The sequence below is a fragment of the Carcharhinus amblyrhynchos genome, chromosome 25 (assembly GCF_965287045.1).
Source record: "Carcharhinus amblyrhynchos chromosome 25, sCarAmb.v2.hapA, whole genome shotgun sequence".
NCBI lineage: Eukaryota > Metazoa > Chordata > Chondrichthyes > Carcharhiniformes > Carcharhinidae > Carcharhinus > Carcharhinus amblyrhynchos.
The window spans coordinates 9,482,573-9,502,034 of NC_137348.1; the positions used below are offsets into that span (position 1 = coordinate 9,482,573).

General features: G+C 44.9%; 1 protein-coding gene across 1 annotated transcript in view; it reads left to right on the top strand.

Annotated features, from left to right (window-relative positions):
- Positions 1 to 262: 262 nt before the first annotated feature.
- The window catches only part of cfap157 (cilia and flagella associated protein 157), a 36,740-nt gene continuing 17,540 nt past the window's right edge, over positions 263 to 19,462 (top strand). Inside the window, exons 1-6 of the mRNA XM_080212500.1 lie at positions 263 to 474; positions 4,975 to 5,246; positions 11,405 to 11,558; positions 15,748 to 16,015; positions 18,166 to 18,296; positions 18,908 to 19,058. Of these exons, the coding sequence (XP_080068626.1) occupies positions 359 to 474; positions 4,975 to 5,246; positions 11,405 to 11,558; positions 15,748 to 16,015; positions 18,166 to 18,296; positions 18,908 to 19,058 (1,092 nt within the window). The 5' untranslated portion in view covers positions 263 to 358. The remainder of the gene's footprint in view (positions 475 to 4,974; positions 5,247 to 11,404; positions 11,559 to 15,747; positions 16,016 to 18,165; positions 18,297 to 18,907; positions 19,059 to 19,462) is intronic.

Genomic DNA, 19,462 nt, shown 5'->3' on the forward strand with positions numbered 1-19,462 from the left:
CACGCCTCTCGTTCCGAGCCTCGCACCCAGTATCCGGCCACGCGTCTCGCTCCCTGCCACGCCCACTGGGCCAGACCGCGCCTCTCGCTCCCGGCCGCGCCCCATCCCATGCCACGCCCCCTGCCTCGGGCCACACCCCTCGCGCCAGACCACGCCCCCCCCCCAGGCCGCGCCCCCTGCCCCAGGCCACCCCCTTTCGCTCTTAACCACGCCCCTTGGCCCTGGCCGCGCCCCCTTTCCAGGCCACGCCCCTCCGCGCGCATGCACCGGGATAATCCGGTTGCTAGGGAGGTGGCGGCTCCTAGCAACAGGCCGGTATCGGCGAGCAGAGCGCGGCGGGGAGGGAAGCAAAGCGAACATGCCGCCCAAAAAGAAAGACCTGGTCCCGTTCGAGGAGAAGCTGGAACCGCTGACTGCCACGGAGCGGGAGCTGTTCATGATCCAGATCAAAGACCTGGAAACCGAGGTGGCCAGGTGGGTGTGGGGGAGCTGTCTGCCCCCAGGGGACTGTCTGTCTGTCTGTCTGCCCCAGGACATGGTCTGTCAACCCAGGGTACCGTCTAGTCTGGACCAGGGGATTGACTGTCTGCCCCAGGGAGCTGCCTGTTTGCCCCAGGGGATGGTCTGTCAGCCCCACTGCACACTTTGTCTGACAGAGCCTTGATGAATCTACAACATTCCCTTCACTCTCTATCACCCTATACTCAGTATCTTTGCCTCACTCACCTCCCGTTCTCTGGCCTCTCCCAGTGATCATAATTCTCTGAGCTCAGTCTTATATTATTGGCATCTCCTCCACAAGGTAACCCCATCACACCCCCCCCAACATGGTACCCAGCTCCCCCATTCCTCCCCACAGTGTTTGTGACTTCCCAAATCCATGCCCATCTTTACTTCAGCCCCCATGTCTACTTTCGGGAGCGACAGTGCCCACTGGTAACGAGAGTGGGCAAGTGAGCCAGAGAGCCAGGCTAATGTTCTGTGGATTTGAGTTCAACTCACTCCCTAGCAGATGATAGAATTGAATTGAATTCAATTCATAAAATCTAGAATATAGAGCTAGCTTCAGTAGTAATGACCATGACCATGCAAAAATACCATCTGGTTCACTAATGTTCTTCAGGGAAGGAAGGCTGCTGAGCTTATCCAGTGTGGGCATACATGTGACTCCAGTCCCACAGTAGTATGGTTAACTCTTAATGCTTCTCTGAAATGACATAGAAAGGTAGCGAGTTGTATTTAAGAAGAGGGCTCACTGCCACTTTCTCAAGGGGCGGCACAGTGGTTGTTAGCACTGCTGCCTCTCAGCACCAGGGATCCAGATTCGATTCCGGTCTTGGATGACTGACTGTGTGGAGTTTGAACTTTTTCCCTGTGTCTGCGTGGGTATCCTCTGGGTGCTCCGGTTTCCTGCCACCATCTGAAAGATGTGCAGGTTAGGTGGATTGGCCATGCTAAATTGCCCCTTAGTGTCCCAAGATGCATAGGTTAAATGGATTAGCCATGGTAAATGTATGGCGTTAGGGCAGAGGACAGGGCCTGATTAAGACACTCTGTCAGAGGGTCAGTGCAGACTTGATGGGCTGAATGGCCTCCTTCTGCACTGTAGGGATTCTATGCCAAGGGATGGCCAATCGGTACTGACCCTGTTAGCAATGTTTGCATCTCAGAAAATCATAGAATTCTACAGTGCAGAAGGAGGCCGTTTGGCCCATTGAGTTTGCACTGACCGTAATCCCACCCAGGCTCTATCCCCATGCATTTATCCTGACAGTAAGAGGCAATTTTAAAACTTTAAAAACTTTGAAATTTTAAAACTTAGAATTTTAAAACTTATAAATGGCATTCTGAGAATGACAAAGGTAAACTGTCCCTTTTTGATCAGCATGCAGCCTATGTCTGTACTGTCACCTGTTGATGCCTCTTGCACTGTCAGCTGGCTGGATGGGATGCACTAGCCTGGCTCTGTTCTTATTTGTCCACTTATTACAGAGAATTGCCGCTTCTTGCTCCCTTCAAATAAATATCGGAAAGAAGGATGTGCTTGCCATTGTTTCCCATCACAAACTAATTTTAATCCCCCACCCTTCAGATACCTAAACCCTGAACTCCCTTCCAAAACCACTCTACCTACCTACCTTCCTCCCGAAAGACATTCCTTAAAAACTATCTCTTAGACCAAGTTTTGGGTCATCTGCCCATATATCTTCTTATGTAGCGTGTTGCTAAAATATTTTATAATGCTCTGGAGAATTGGAATGTTTAAATACATTAAAGACGTTTTCTAAATACGGTTTGTTATTTACAGTAAAAGTATAAATATGTTTTATAAGGAAGTAATGCAGCAAGTGTAACACAATACCAAATGTATTATAATAAAGCAGTAAATAGCAGCACTTTAACAACTATACCTCAGTGTATATGGAAAATATTGAGTAAAATGATAAATATGTATTACATTGAAAGGACAAATGGAAATAATGTCAGGATTGCACATTACAACAAGATGGCACGGTGGTGCAGTGGTTAGCACTGTTGCCTCGCAGCGCCAGGGACCCAGGTTCAATTCTGGCTTTGGTGCCACTGTCCGTTTGCATGTTCTCCCCATGTCTGCGTGGGCTTCCTTCAGGTGCTCCGGTTTCCTCCCACAGTCCGAAAGACGTGCTGGGTGGGTTGATTTGGTCATGCTAAATTGTCCCTTCGTGTACATGCGGTTATGAGGATAAGGCCTGGGTGGGATTGTGGTCGGTGCAGGCTCGATGGGCTGAATGGCCTCCTGCACTGAAGGGATTCTATGATCTTCTTTTCCAAGTGTTACTTTGTGTACAGAATAGTAATTGTAGCGAAAATAGAATCATTGTACTGCATCAGGAATGTATTACAGCAAAATTATGTTGTGTCATAAACCATAACAGTTTTTATTTGTGTAATGCCTTTAATGCAGGAAAATGTTGCACACGGGTTTAAGGGGTAAGAAAGGCTGCTAGAACAGAGGAGATGTTAGGAAGGATGAGCGAAAGCTTGGTCAAAGAGATCAAAGTGGGTCGTGAAGGGAGTGAGGAAACTGGCAAGGTTTAGGGAGCGACTTCAAGATGTGGCCTTCATTTAAAGTTTATTTATTAGCCACAAATAGGCTTACATTAACCCTGCAATGAAGTTGCTGTGAAAATCCCCCAGTCGCCACACTCTGCTCCTGTTCGGTTACACTGAGGGAGAATTTAGCATGGCCAGTGCACCTAACCAGCGTGTCTTTCGGATTGCGGGAGGAAACCCGCACAGACACGGAGTGAACTGTGTGGATTCCGCACAGGCAGTGACCCAAGCCATGAATCGAACCTGGGTCCCAAAGGTTAGGGGGCTTTGTGTAAGAGAAGAGAGTGAGAGGAACAGTGTGCAGGTTTGAAGAGACAGGTTGAAAGAGATAGAAAGGAGCGAGACCGCGCAGGGATGGATCACAGCTTTAAATTTAATGTTGGTATAATATTACCCAGAACAGTATTGGCACTTGGTGGAGCTGAACCTTGTGTGAGATAGCACACCGACAGCAGAGTTTTGAGTCCACTGAAGGTGGAGAATGGAAACCTGCCCTGAAAAGCGTTGGATTGGTCCAGTCTGAGAACAACAAAAGTCTGGATGGGCTGAAGTAAGATGGAGGGGGTTGTGTTACTGAGAATGTAGCTGCAATTGTGGCAAAGTGAATTTGGGATTGGAAACTTGCCTGGAGTTTGAATAGAATTTGTAGATGTCGCATGTGAAGATATTGCCTGTAATGCTTCCTAATGCCAATTTCCTGCTGTCAATTAATAAAGAACAAAGAGCAGTACAGCACAGGAACAGGCCCTTCGGCCCACCAAGCCCATGCTGCCCTAACTAAACTTAAAAAATAACCTTCTACCCTTACTCGGTCCAAATCCCTCTATTCATGTACCCATGCAGATGCCTCTTAAATGTTGCTAATGTGCCTGCATCCACCACCACCTCTGATAGTGCGTTCCAGGCACCCATTATTCCCTGTATAAAAAACTACCCTGCCTTCCCCCCCACTGCCTCACAATTCCCTTAAACTTTCTCCCTCTCACCTTGAACCTATGTCCCCTTGTCTGAGCTCAGTGGTTACTGGAGCAAAGTACAAGTGTCCAATGGAACAGTGGCTCTGTATGAATCTAGATAAAGGAAGAGGGGGGATTGAAGAGAGTTTAATTGTACTTACTTCTGTCAGCACCTAATCTGCAGGATGTGAATGGTGCAATTTGATTTTTTCAGTTTGATTCATTACTGTCACATGTAGTGGACAACAATGAGAAGTATTGTTTCTTGTGTGCTGTACAGACAAAGCATACCATTCATAGAGGAGAAGGAAAGTAGAAGGTGCAGAATATAGTGTTGCAGTTAAAAGCTAGGGTGTACGCAAAGATCAGCTTAAGGGATGGCACGGTGGTTAGCTGCCTCACAGTGCCAGGAATCTGGGTCGATTCCCAGCTTGGGTAACTGTCTGCATGGAATTTGCATGTTCTCCCCATGTCTGCGGGGGTTTCCTCCAAGCCCTCTGGTTTCCTCCCACAGTCCAAAGATGTGCAGGTTAGGCATGTTGGCCATGCTAAATTGCCTGTTAGTTTTGGGGGATTAGCAGGGTAAATATGTGGGGTTACAAAGATAGGGCCTACGTGGGATCATTGTCAGTGCAGACTTGATGGGCTGAATGGCCTCCTTCTGCACTGTAGGAATCTGTGATCCCATATGGTAGGTCCACTCAAAAGTCTGATGGCAGCAGGGAAGAAGCTGTTCTCTAGTTGATTGGTTGATCTAGGACTTAATTACCACACACTTCTTGCGTAATGGTCCAGACTACAATGTCAGAAAGTAGCACAGTCTTCAAATATTCTATAAATTCTATAAATAAATGCTGTAAGGATTTGCAGGAAATATTGTCACTATTCTCTGCACCGATTCTAATCGATATATAATGCTGTTAAGGTACCAGGAAAAAGTGGATGAACTGGAGGTAACAAAAAATGACACCGATGAAAAGCAGGAGCAGCTTAGCAGAGATTTGCACGATGTTATCACCTATCTGAAGAAGGGACTGAATCAGAAAATTGATGAGATTGCTGATCTGAACGACAAGTTCATTGATTTGAAACAAGCCAAGGACAATGAGAAGGATGCCTACGAAACTCAGCTGACAAATTTACACCAAGAGTTTCAGGAAACAAAGGATCAACTCACGTCTGACAATATGATTTTAGGTGCAGAGGATGAGAGATTTTTGTTCATTTTGTTTGTATATCTAGAACGAAAAGTAATAATATTGGAAATTTTCAGAGTTAACTTTAGTTGCATTAACAGACAATAGTAGGTAATCAATTTTACATTGCCAGTTTTTAAATGTGAAGCTAGAAGCTGGGGTGGCACAATGGTTAGCACTGCTGCCTCACAGTGCCAGGGGCCCAGGTTCGATTCCCACCTTGGGTCACTGTCTGTGTGGAGTTTGCTCATTCTCCCCGTGTCTGCAAGGGTTTCCTCTGGGTGCTCCGGTTTCCTCCCACAGTCCGAAAGACGTGCTGGTTAGGTGCATTGGCCACGCTAAATTCTTCCTCAGCGTACCCGAACAGGCGCCGGAGTGTGATGACTAGCGTATTTTCACAGTAACTTCATTGCATTGTTAATGTAAGCCTATTTGTGACTAATAAATAAACTTTATATTCAAAATTCAACAGATCATTCTCCGCCACTTCCACCATCTCCAGTGTGATGCCACACTAGGCACATCTTCCGCTCTATTTTCCTTTCAGCATTCCAAAGGGACTATTACCTCCCTGACACACTCACTCACTCTTCAATCCCCAGCAAACCCTTTTACCTGCTCTTCTCAATGTACAGGACTCCATTCACTCCTACATTTTTTTTATTCATTCATGGGATGTGGGTGTCACTGACTAGGTCAACATTTATTGCCCATCCCTAGTTGCTTTCAAGAAGGTGATGGAGAGCAGCATTCTTGAGCCTCTGCAGTCTATGTGGTGTAGATACACCCAGAGTGCTGTTAGGGAGGGAGTGCCAGGATTTTTGATCCAGCGATCGTGAAGAAACAGCGAGATATTTCCAAGTCTTGGACAGAGCAGGAGCCATACCAAGCTGTGATACTTCCAGAAAGGATGCTTTCTATGTTATCAAACTTCTTGGGTGTTGTTGGAACTGTACTTATCCAGGCAATTGGGGAGAAGAGTATTTCATCACACTCCTGACTTATGCCTTGTAAATGGTGGACAAGTTTTGGGGAGTTACGAAGTGTGTTACTCACCATAGGACTCCCAGCTTCTGATTTGTAGCCTTGGCGTTTATACGGTTAGTCCAGTTTCTGATCGATGGTAACCCCTGGATGTTGACAGTGAAGGATTCAACAATGGTAATGCCATTGAGACACGATGATTAGATTTGCTCCTGTTGCAGATGGTCATTGCCTGGCATTTGTAAGGTGCAAATGTCACTTGCCACCTGTCAGCCCAAGCCTGAATATTGTCCAGGATATGTTACATTTGGACATGGACTGCTTCAGTACCTGAGGAGTCACGAATGGTACTGAGCGTTGTGCAATCATCAGCAAACATCTCCATTCCTGACCTCATGATGAAGTAGTTAGAGATGGTTGGGCTGAGGACACAACCCCGAGAAATTTATTTGTAATTCTTTCAACTGAGGACACAGTACTTACTGTTCACAATGTGGTCTCCTCTGGGGAAATCAACCAAAGATTGGATGATTGGTTTGCAAAACAGCTCCATTCAATGTATGTGTGCCCTTGAGCTGCTAATTGCTTACCAGAGTCACAGAATTGTTACAGCCCAGGAAAAGACTGTATGGCCCATCGTACCTGCACCAGTTCTCCAATGATGGGTTATCGTCATTCCCCTGCCTTTCTCCTGTACCCCTGCATATTATTTTTATTCACGTAATCGTCACATGCCCTCTTTAAGGCCTTAATTGAACCTGCCTCCACCACACTCCCAGGTTAGTACATTCCAGATCCAAACCACTTGTGTGAAAAGAGTTTTTCTCACATTACGTTTTAATGATGTGAAGTTGCAGGCATTAGACTAGGGTAGGAACAGTAAGAAGTCTCACAACACCAGGTTAATGTCCAACAGGTTTATTTGGTAGCACGAGCTACCGAGGCGCTGCCCTTTCATCAGGTGAGTGAAGGGTTGGGTTCACAAACAGGGCATGTATATAGACACAAATTCAATTACGAGGTAATGGTTGGAATGCGAGTCTTAACAGGTAATCAAGTCCTTACAGGTGCAGACAATGTGAGTGGAGAGAGGGTTAAGCACAGGTTAAAGGTTACATTTTAAACATGCCATTTTAATTCTCCACCCAACTTTGGCCTTCGATCTGCTGGACCGTTCTAATAAAATTCAACAGAAGCACAAGGAACAGGACCACATATTTAAGTTATGCTCTCTGTGGCTCCACAGAGTCCACTTTTCAATTCAGTAATTTCAGATTATAATCTCTGCTTCTGTTGCTTCACACAGCAGCTATTGTTACAATGATTCTGTTTTGCCATTTGCACCTTGGCTCTTATTACATTACTTGTCCCTTTACCATTCCCATTGTCCTACACCGTCACCCCTGTCTTCTACCCAATCACAGACTGTAGGATCCGTTCATTCCTTTAGAATAGACATTGGCACAACTGGTTCGAAGTGTAAACTTCTTTATTAAGCGTCCTTATAATTAGCATTTTACAGAAAGCGAAATAAGGAATACTTAAGAGAGAGAAAGAAATAGAGAAAGCAGCAAAAGCCAGCCAGCGTTGTGCTGGTCAAAAAGAAACTCAAAGCATAGTAAAGATCAAACTAACTAAACATTGATTTGTGTCCACAATATAACTAAATACTTTTTGATTTGATTTATTATTGTCACATGTATTAACATACAGTGAAAAGTATTGTTTCTTGTGCGCAATACAGACAAAGCATTCCGCTCATAGAGAAGGAAAGGAGAGGACACAGAATGTAGTGTTACAGTCATAGCTAGGGTGTAGAAAAAGATCAACTTAATGCAAGGTAAGTCCATTCAAAAGTCTGACAGCAGCAGGGAAGAAGCTGTTCTTGAGTCGGTTGGCACGTGACCTCAGACTTTTTTCCCAGTCTTTTGGCTAAGATCAAGTGTAGTATCAATGTGCTGCACTTGGTCGAAATCATGAGGTTACACTGAGGCTTCATTTGAAGCAATTTTTTAAAGTGGCATCTTGGCCTTTTGGCTAAGATGCAAATGAGATCAAGCCTTGGAGGAGGTGCAATGTCTGCTCCAATCAGCTTGGATCATAAGAACATAAGAAAAGAACATAAGAAATAGGAGCAGGAGTAGGCCATCTAGCCCTTCGAGCCTGCCCCGCCATTCAATAAGATCATGGCTGATCTGAAGTGGCTCAGTTCCACTTTCCTGCTTTCTCCCCATAACCCTTAATTCCCTTGCCTACCAAAAACCTATCTACTTGTATTTTAAATATATTTAGCGAGGTAGCCTCCACCACTTCAACGGGCAGAGAATTCCAGAGATTCACCACCCTTTGAGTGAAGAAGTTCCTCCTCAACTCCGTTCTAAACTTCCCCCCCCCTCTTATCTTGAGGCTGTGCCCTCTAGTCCTGCTGTCCCTTCTGAGCAGGAAGAATCTCTGTACCTCTACCCTATCCATCCCCTTCATTATCTTATACGTCTCCATAAGATCCCCCCTCATCCTTCTAAACTCCAATGAGTACAGACCCAGCCTATTCAACCTCTCTTCATAGCCCAACCCCCTCATCTCCGGTATCAGCCTAGTGAACCTCCTCTGCACTCCCTCCAAAGCCAAAATATCCTTGTGCAAGTGCAGCGATCAAAACTGCACACAGTACTCCAGCTGCGGCCTCACCAGTGCGTTGTGCAGTTGCAGCAAGACCTCCCTGCTTTTATATTCTATCCCCCTCGCTATAAAGGCCAGCATCCCATTCGCCTTCTTGATCACCTGCTGCACCTGCAGGCTGGGTTTTTGCGACTCATGCACAAGGACCCCCAGGCCCCTCTGCACTGTAGCATGCTGCAGCTTTTCGCCCTTTAAATAGTAATCCCTCCTACTATTATTCCTGCCAAAGTGGATAACCTCACACTTGCTAACATTGTACTCCATCTGCCAGGTCCTTGCCCACTTGCTCAGCCTATCTAGATCCCTCTGCAGACTTTCCACACCCTCCGCACAATTTGCTTTTCCACTTATCTTCGTGTCATCAGCAAATTTTGACACCCTGCACTCAGCCCCCTCCTCCAGATCATCTATATAAATGGTAAATAGTTGAGGCCCCAGCACCGATCCCTGCGGCACTCCACTAGTCACCAACCGCCAATCAGAATAGCACCCATTGATACCAACTCTCTGTCTCCTATTAGACAACCAGTCCTCTATCCACGCTAACACCTTACCCCCAACTCCATGCCCCCTAACCTTCTGAAGCAACCTTTTGTGCGGCACCTTATCAAACGCCTTTTGAAAATCGAGAAACACCACATCCACCGGTTCCCCTCTGTCTACCGTCTGTCTACATCCCCTACTGTCTACATCTATCGTGTAGATCAAGCTCAATTCAGGAAGTGGTAAGCCTGTCTTGTCAGCTTGGATCTGGAATGTCTCAGTTGTTGAGACTTTGAATTGGACTTTGATTGGATTGAATTGGATATATAAACAAAAAAAAGGCAGAAGAGAGAATGTCCAGGGTGCATGGGGTCGTTAATTATACTGACTGCTTTGCCGAGGCAGCGGAAAGTATAGACAGAATCAATGGATGGGAGGGTGGTTTGCGTGATGGATTAGGCTACACTCACAACCTTTTATGGTTCCTTGCGGTCTTGAGGAGAGCAGGAGTCATACCAAGATGTGACACAGCCAGAAAAAATGCTTTCTATGGTGCATCTGTAAAAGGTGGTCAAACTTATCTGTGTCGTTAAAGAGCTGGGTACAAGCAATCTTCAACTACACGTAAAGAATTACCAGCTGTGACCATGAAAGTTCCTATTTACCTTATGAGAAAGCCTGTTTATCTTTCATTGTACGCTAAATCCAGAATTCCAAGCTTCAAAATGTGGTTAAGTTAGCTTTAAAGCTTAGCATAATTAGTTATATAGACAGAAATACCTTAAAATGAAGCCTTTTAACTGGGCATAATTGAACCCCACACAGACCTTTCCTTGCTCCTTGCTCTCAGCCCTCATTCCCTGCCTCTGTATTCGTGTAATACATCTGTGACTTTTCCAGTTCTAATCAAAGGTCATCGACCTGAATGCTGGGTAGAATCTCGTGCCCTATTCCTCGACAAATTTGGTTGTGGGGTGGGGGGGGGGGTTGCTATTTAATCAGGAGAGAGGTTGGTAGTTGGGGACCCAGCTGCCAGCCGTGTCAAGTCTGTGGTGCAAAGACCTCTTAAGGGCCTTGCTTTGCCAACATTCATCTTGCAGAGAGCATGTAAGGTAAACTTGTGTGGGCTTGCTTGGTGGAAGAATGGGTTTTTTTTTTCAAAGACCCTCAGTTCCTGATCAAGGGACTGGGCATCAAGAAAGGTGGAGGCTGCTGAGAAATACCCCCTGCCCTTGCAGCTGGACCCTTCTCCCGTGACCCTCATTTCATCATCACTCACCTGTAGCCTGGGATCCACATTGAACCATTGAATCCCTACAGTGCAGAAGATGGCTATACGGCCCATCAAGTCTGCACTGACTCTCCAAAAGAGCAGCTTACCCAGCCCCCCGTCCTATCCCTGTAACCCCTTGCATTTGCCGTGGCCAGTCCACCTAACCTACACATCTTAATTTGATTTATTATTGTTACATGTATACAGTGAAAAGTATTGTTTCTTACATGCTATATAGACAAAGCATACCGTTTGTAGAGAAGGAAAGGAGAGAGTGGAAAATGGGTGGGGGGGTGATCCCTGTTGATTCTTCCTCAGTAAGAAGTCTCACAACACCAGGTTAAAGTCCAACTGCCCCTACTTCAGTGCTCCCAAAAGCTCGTGCTACCAAACAAACCTGTTGGACATTAACCTGATGTTGTGAGACTTCTTACTGTGCCTACCCCAATCCAACGCCGGCATCTCCATGATTTTTCCTCTGGCAGCTGAGGCTCCACAGCCTCCATTGAAGCCAACTCTTGGTGTCTAAGAGCAGATGGGAGGGACCAGTGTTGTGATTTCCCTATATGTTGTAGAGAAATCCTGCAAAGCCATGAGAGTGGCAAAGGGGATGGAGAAACACAACTACTGAATACAAGTTTGTGTTGAAGACTGTCACAGCAGATGTGCCACTATCCTAGCTCATGATATAAACTTGATGGAAGGTTACCATTCTGTTCTTTTCCACTCCTGTTTTACAGCCGGAAAGCTGGATGCCCTTGAGGAGTTTCGAGTTCAAAAGGAGGATCTGATGGCAAAGTTTGCTGCACTTGAAGAAAAGTTAAAGAATCAGGAGTTGATGCATAGTGAAGTTATTTATAACTTGGAGAGAAAGGCAGTGATGGATAAAGATAGGTAAGCTTTTCTCATTTTCATTCTAGCACAGTTCTTCCTGTCCTGAAGGTGTTGACTTTTGCTTTCCAGTGGTGTCAGTAGGCGGCATGGTGACACAGCGGTTAGCACTGCTGCCTCACAGCGCCAGGGACCCGAGTTCAATTCCGGCCTTGGGTCGGTGTCTGTGTGGAGTTTGCACATTCTCCGTGTGTCTGTGTGGGTTTCCTCCGGGTGCTCCAGTTTCCTCCCAATGTCTGCCTGGGTTTCCTCCAGGTGCCCTGGTTTCCTCCCACAGCGCAAAGATGTATGGGTTGATTTGCCAGGATAAAATGACCCTATAGTCTGTTAGCGTTTATTAACGGGGGTTTGAGTTTAAGAGCTGTGGAGTTATGCTGCAACTGTACAGGACCTTGGTGAGACCACATTTGGAATATTGTGTGCAGTTCTGGTCATCTCGCTATAAGAAGGATGTGGAAACATTGGAAATATTGCAGAGGAGATTTACCATGATGCTGCCTGGTTTGGAGGATAGGTTTTATGAGGAAAGGTTGAGGGAACCAGGGCTTTTCTCTTTTGAGCAGAAGAGAATGAGAGGCAACTTAATAGAGGTTTAAAAGATGATGAGGCGATAGGTAGACTGGACGTTCAGAGATTATTTCCTCGGGTGGATGTAGGTGTTACTAGGGGGCATAACTATAAGATTCACGGCAGGAGATATAAGAGGGATGTCCGAGGTAGGTTCTTTACTCAGAGAGTGATTGGGGTGTGGAATGGACCGTCTGCTGTGATAGTGGAGTCGAACGCTTGAGGAACTTTCGAGCTGTTATTGGATAGGCACGTGGAACATACGAGAGTGATAGGGAGTGGGATAGCTTGATATTGGGTTTGGACAAAGCTCGGCACAACATTGAGGGCCGAAGGGCCTTACTGTGCTGCACTGTTCTCTGTTCTGTGACAAAGTTGGCTTTCCTGCGGGTGCTCCGGTTTCCTCCCACAGTCTGAAAGACATGCTGGCTAGGTACATTGACCATGCTAAGTTCTCCTTCAGGCGTCGGAGTATGGCGACCAGGGGATTTTCACAGTAACTTCATTGCAGTGTTAATGTGACTTGTGACTAATAAAAAATAAATCAACTTCTACGAAGGCAATGCTCAGAATGGACTGGGCAAACCAAAATCCATTCCCTGCTTGCTCCAAAAACCAAATTCAAAATCCAATTGAATCCAATTCAAGGTCCCCTCGAGAAAGTCAAAGATCCAAGCTGACCAGAAAAGGCATTGGACCCTATCTTGGGCTTGATCTGGTGCTTGATATTAGCCAAAAGGCCCTCTTTCTTCCTGTCGCTTCAGACTTATGAACACTGCTAGAAAGTGATGACAAGCTACTTGAGTCTAGGACACCACGCACAGCTAAGTCAGATTGTGTCCTTACCTGACATCTACAAGTTACTGCTTACCATCAGTTTTCCAAACACTCTCGCTGGAATTCTACTGCCCCACCCGCCACAGAATCGGAGCAGGCGAGGGACAGACAACGGAAATGTCCGATGACCTCAGGCGAGGATTCCAGGTCTCACTCGAGCGAAGCAGTAAAATCCCGTCCTCCACGTTTTGGAGTGAGAACCTTCACTTATGTTTTCCTCTGCCCCCAGCCCTGTGATACGGAAGCAAAGTACAGCACTGCTCCTGTCACTAATAATTTAACAATAAACTGCTGGTTTCATTTGAGAAAGTCACAAGGAGAGCTGGTGTGTGGTGTCAGTGTTGGTACACTCGGGTGTTTTTACTTGTCAGAATGCGTGCTGTATTCCAGCTGAGATTGGCTGCCAAAAAACAGGAAGGAGCGTTCCAGTTCCCACCACTGACATCCCACGGTTGGAGCCAAAGGAAAAGAAAAGAGCATTTATACATTTCCCAGATATTGCACTTTTGATGCACAATTCTCTCTTGTGTTTACTGCGACTATCTTAAAATCCCTGCCCTGGAACTTAGAATGTGGTTAAATAGAATGAGTTAAATGTACTATGTAAATATAAGTTTACCAAAAAACTGGATATCGTGGAAATACAAAGCACGACCCATCAGCTTCTGTGAAAAGAAAAGATTGTTTGATTCGAGTGCAACACTGCACTCTCTTCAGTCTGGACAGAACTCTGATTTATACCTCAGTACCTAAAGAAGCTCGGTGGTGATCAGTTAAGCCACAATTTAAGTTTTTAAAGTTTATTTATTAGTGCTACAAGCAGGCTCACGTTAACACTGTAATGAAGTTACACTGTGAAAATCCCCTCGTTGCCACACTCCAGCACCTGTTTAGGTAGACTGAGGGAGAATTTAGCATGACCAATGCAGCCAACCAACGTATACTTTGGGAGGAAACCAGAGCACCCGGAGGAAACCCATGCAGACACGGAGAGAACATGCAGACTCCACACAGGCAGTAACCCAAGCTGGGAATCGAACTCGGGTCCTTGGCACTGTGAGGCAGCAGTGCTAACCGCTGTGCCACCATGCCCCCTTGCCAATATGTCAGAATTGTTTTGTGTCCAATAGTGCACACCCTGCATGGCTATGGAGCGGCCCTCATAAAGTGATAAGGAGCATACTACTGCGCAGGATGCATGCACCATTTCCCCTACTGGATCCTTACTTGGCCCTTTAGTACCTGTCAAACTATGCAGGATGACCCAGTTTCCAGGCTGCTGACTCTGATTGAGGAACAGTTCCACGAGAACTGTCAGTCCTCCTGTTTCTTAATAACTTGTCATGTATTATTATTTTTAATTTTCATTTCTTCCATCATTTCATTTGTCCACTTTTTCAACATCTCATTTTCCATATTGTTCCCTCCTCCCACCCCACTAGGGTTATTTACCACATGCAGGTTGTCCTTGACATTCTGCCCCCTTGTTCTGGCATTTACTCATTAGATCTTTGGATGCTATTAATACCATTTTCAGCCTTTACTACCACCATTCACATTCTCTTTGTCTTTTTGTCTGTGACATCTTTGTCATTTTTTTATTTATGGGATGTGGACATCGCTGGCTGGCTAACATGTATTGCCCTTTCCTAGTTGCCCTTGGAGGGCAGTTGAGAGTCAACTACATTGCTGTGGCTCTGGAGTCACATATAGGCCAGATCTGGTAAGGATGGCAGATTTCCTTCCCTAAAGGACCTTAGTGAACCAGATGGGTTTTTCTGGCGATCGAAAATGATTTTGTGGTCATCAGTAGATTCTTAATTCCAGATAGTTTTAGTTGAATTCAAATTTTACCACGTGATGTGGTGGGGTTCGAACCCAGAACATTAGCTGAATTTCTGGATTAATAGTCTAGCAATATTAGGGTGTGCACTAGACAATTGCCTCCCCATATTAGAAAACCCCCATTTCCACCCCCTCCACACTATAAATCTCATCCAATTTTCTTTGTCTTCAGTTTTGACAAAGGGTCATCCAAACTCGAAACATTAGTTTTATTCTCTCGCCACAGATGCCATCAGACCTATGAGATTTTCCAGCCTATTCTGTTTTTTTTTCAGATTCCAGCATCCACAGTATTTTGTTTTTATGTTATTATAGTGTCACGTGTGACATTGAGTGTCAGAAACATTATTTGGTGATAAGGGTAAATATAAGTGACACTAGTCATGTCTTCACGCGATATCCAGATCGGTGTATTTTCAGCGTGGGTCACTTGGACAGTGATTAGGAAGTGAGAAGCTTAGTTGATTTATTTCCCTTCCTCTAGCCCAACAACCCTGATTTCCATTGAAATAATTCAGTCACCTGATGGAAAGGACACTAGGGTGGACGTGGAGGGAATGTTTCCACCAATAGGAAAACTAGAACCAGAGGACACAACCTCAAGCTGAAGGGATGATCCTTTAAAACAGAGATAAGGAGGAATTTCTTCAGCCAAAGAGTGCTGAATCTGTGGGGCTAATTGCCACAGAAGGGTGTGGAGGCAGGGTCATTAAGTTACTTTAAGACAGAGGTAGATAGGTTCTCAATTAATAAGGGGATCTCAAGAATTATGGGGAAAACACAGGAGAATGGGGATGAGAAAATTATCAGCCATGATTGAATGGTAGAGCAGACTCAATGGGCCGAATGGTCTAATTCTGCTCCCATTTCTTATGGTCAAACGATTTAGCACAAAGTAGGGGCTGAATCTGTAGCAGTTAACCTGCGGTGTTTATTCCTGTAGGTTAAAGAAGGATATGCTTTCACGAGTGAACGCTGTAGCTGCAGAGTTCCGTCGCATCTCAAAAAAACAAGTGGCAGAGACGACTAAAAGGGCCATCCGTGAAAATGCATCTATCAGCAGCCAGCTAGGGAAAATGTCGCAGAAAAGTGTAAAAATCATCAAGGAAAATGACGAGCTGAGACAAGAAACAAAGGGGCAGTGGCGAACTATTCAACTCCTGGAGGAGAGTCACAAAGAAATGGCCAAAAAGAATTTCAGCAACCTTAAGGTTTGGTATTTCTTGGAGAAGGAAGTGATGTGTTGGGGGATGGGGCAGAAAGAAAATCATTTAACAGAGAAATGTCCCAAAGTACTTCATAGTAGCCAGAAAGAGGAGTTTTAGAAAGGCGAACAGAAACTTAGTCAAAGATGTTCCTCTTAAGGAGGAGATGGTAATCATTTTTGATTCGGTTTGATTTGATTTATTATTGTCACATGCAGTGAAAAGTATTGTTTCTTGCACACTAGATAGACAGAGCATACCGTTCATGGAGAAGGAAACGAGAGAGTGCAGAATGTAGTGTTAAGGTCATAGCTAGGGTGTTTAAAAGAGTTAGAATAAAGTTTTGGAAGTATAGAATGAGAATGAAAGATAGAACTAGAAGCTACAGAAAAGATTTACCAGGATGTTTCCTTGGAAGGAGGGCATTAGTTATGAGGAGAGGTTGGAGAAACTTGGTTTGTTCTCACTGGAGCGACGGAGATTGAGGGGCAACCTGATTGAAGTCTACAAGATTGAGGGACGTGGACAGAGTGGATAGTCAGAAGCTTTTTCCAACGGTGGGGGAGTCAATTAACTAGGGGGCATAGGTTTAAGGTGCGAGGGACAAGTTTTAAAGAAGATGTACAAGGCACGTTTTTTACACAGAGGGTGGTCAGTACCTGGAACTCGTTGCCGAGGGAGGTAGTAGAAGCGGAAAGTAGTGACTTATAAGAGGTACCTTGACAAATACATGAATAGGATGGGAATAGAGGGATATGGTCCCCAGAAGAGCAGGGCATTTTAGTTCAGTTGGGCAGCATGGTCGGTGCAGGGTTGGAGTGCCGAAGTGCCTGTTCCTGTACTGTAATTTTCTTTGTTCTTTGTCCTTGTTTGTATGCTGGGCATGGCTTTCAAGAAGTCACCATGCTCTGGCACCATCATAGTATCTGATGCACAGAGGGTGGCCATTTGACCTATCCTGCTCACCCACTCTTTGAAAGAGCTCCCAGTTAGTCTCAGAGCTCAATAATGCCCCCCATTTATTTATCCAATTCCCTTTTGATTATGTGACTTATTTCTACCACACTTTCAGGTTGAACATTCCAGATTATCATAACTCAGGAAGTGTCAAAAAAACAAATGAGCCCCTCCTCAGCTCTGGCTCTTCCGCCAGTTTTCCTAAATGTGGCCACCCTTCAACGAGTGGAAACTGTTTCTGCCTATTTATTCCATCAAACCCTTTCATGATTTGGAATACCTTATCAAATCTCCCCTTAGCTTTCTCCGGTCTGAGTAGAACTGCCCCAGTTTCTCTATTCTCCCCATGTAACTGAAGTCCCTCATCCCTGGTACAATTCTAATAAATATCCTCTGCGCCCTGTCCAAGGCCCTGATGTTATTCCAAAAGTGTAATGGCCAGAATTGGACACAATACTGGAATGGAATTATTTATAAAGGCTTAGCGTAACCTTTGTTCTCTTCTACAGCCAGGGATTCGGTATAGTTATTTAACAGGCATGTCAACTTGTCCTGCTACCTTCAAAGATTCTGTATACAAACTCGCAGGTCTTTCTGTTCCTGCACACCCTTTAACATTATACAGTTTAGCTTATATTGCCTCTCCATAATCATCCTACCAAAAATCTTCACTCTACTCATTTAAATTTCTTCCATTTCCATAATCTGTTTATGTCTTCCTGCAGTCTATGACTGTTCTCCCCTCAGTATGCTACTGTCCTGAACTTTGTGTCAAATGCAGAATTTGGAATTGTGCCCTATATACTCAAGTCCAATTATTAATGTACATCAAAACAGCAGTGGTTCTGATACCAATCCCTGGGGGCTATCACTTTAAACCTCTCCCTAGTCCAAAACACATAATTCACCATTATACTCTACTTCCTGAACATTAGCTAGTTTTGTTCTTGGGCCTCAGTTTGTTATTCCCAGTGGGCGCAAATCTTTCTATCAGGTCTATTAAGTGAGACTTTGTCACATGCAGGATGTCATTTATCAGCCCCTTCCTCACTGCCGGCTACTATGGTTGAATTCTGAACAGTGGGGTACTTTTAACTGGATTCTTTTGAGCAAGATCTACTTCTCATTTTAATGGTCTGACCACTGCACAAATTTCCTCCCTCCAACCAACCGCAGTAAGTTGCTGGCTTGAATTTCAGGTTATCCAAATGCTGACTGATAAATGCAAACAGCAGCAGGAATCGTTGGAAAAATGCGTGGAGAGGGACAAGCTCATCCCGCAACTTGAGTCAGCCATCAAGAAACTGGAGGGACAGAATGAATCTCTAAGGTGTGTGGAGTCCAGTGCTGTGTCTACATGACAGCACATGTCTGCTGAACTTCAAAAGATTTTAATTTTTGACTTACTGGAGTCTCACTTGCGATAGTTTTTCACCTGATTCTTTAGATATTTTGCTAGGTGTAATCCCAAAGATCAATTCAATTAGCATTTATGGACATGGGTATCACTGGCTGGTCAGCATTTATTGCCCATCCTTAGCTGCCCTTAGAGTGCAGTTGAGAGTCAAGCAAATTGCTGTGGCTCTGGAGTAACATGTAGGCCGGACCAGGTAGGAACAGCAGATTTCCTTCCCTAAAGGGCATTAGTGAACCAGATGGATTTCTCTGAGAATCGACAATGATTTCATGGTCATCAGTAGATTCTTAATTCCAGATATTTTTTATTGAATTCAAATTCCACCATCTGCCATGGTGGGATTCGAACCCCGGTCCTCAGAACATTAGCTGAGTTTCTGGATTATTAGTCTAGTAATAATACCATTACCTCCCCAGATAAAAACCTGACGGTGCCTCCACGTTAAATAGAAGTTACTGAAACTTGTTCCTGGCTGGTTGTGTTTGAATAATGCTATTTCTTTCCTCCTGTCATGTAACCTTCAGGGAAGAAATTACCTGTCTGAAGAAGCAATTGGAAACAAAGCAATCTCATTTGGAGAATCAGAGGAGCCTCATGGAACAACAGGAAAAGCGTAGGAAACAGGTGGAGAAAGTCCTGTCCGATGCTGCCTATGCTTTGAAAGATGCTCTACAGGTAAGGTAATCACTTCTATCTGGGGAGTAGCGTCAGTATTGAGGCTCTCTGCTTCCTAATTCATGGTGCCACTCTGAAACATGATATATGACAGAGGTATATAGGCTACTGACAGATTCCTGATGCTGTTTGAAATGCTCTGTTATTTCATCAGAGATGTTGATCATTTCTGTAAGTTTTAAGTTTGTTTATTAGTGTCACAAGTAGGCTTACACTAACACTGCAATGAAGTTACTGTGAAAATTCCTTAGTCACCACATTCCGTTAGCTGTTTGGGTACACTGAAGGAGAATTTAGCATGGCCAATGCACCTAACCAGCACATCTTTCGGACTGCGGGAGGAAATCCACGCAGACATGGGGAGAACTCCGCACAGATAATGACCCAAGCTGGGAATCGGACCT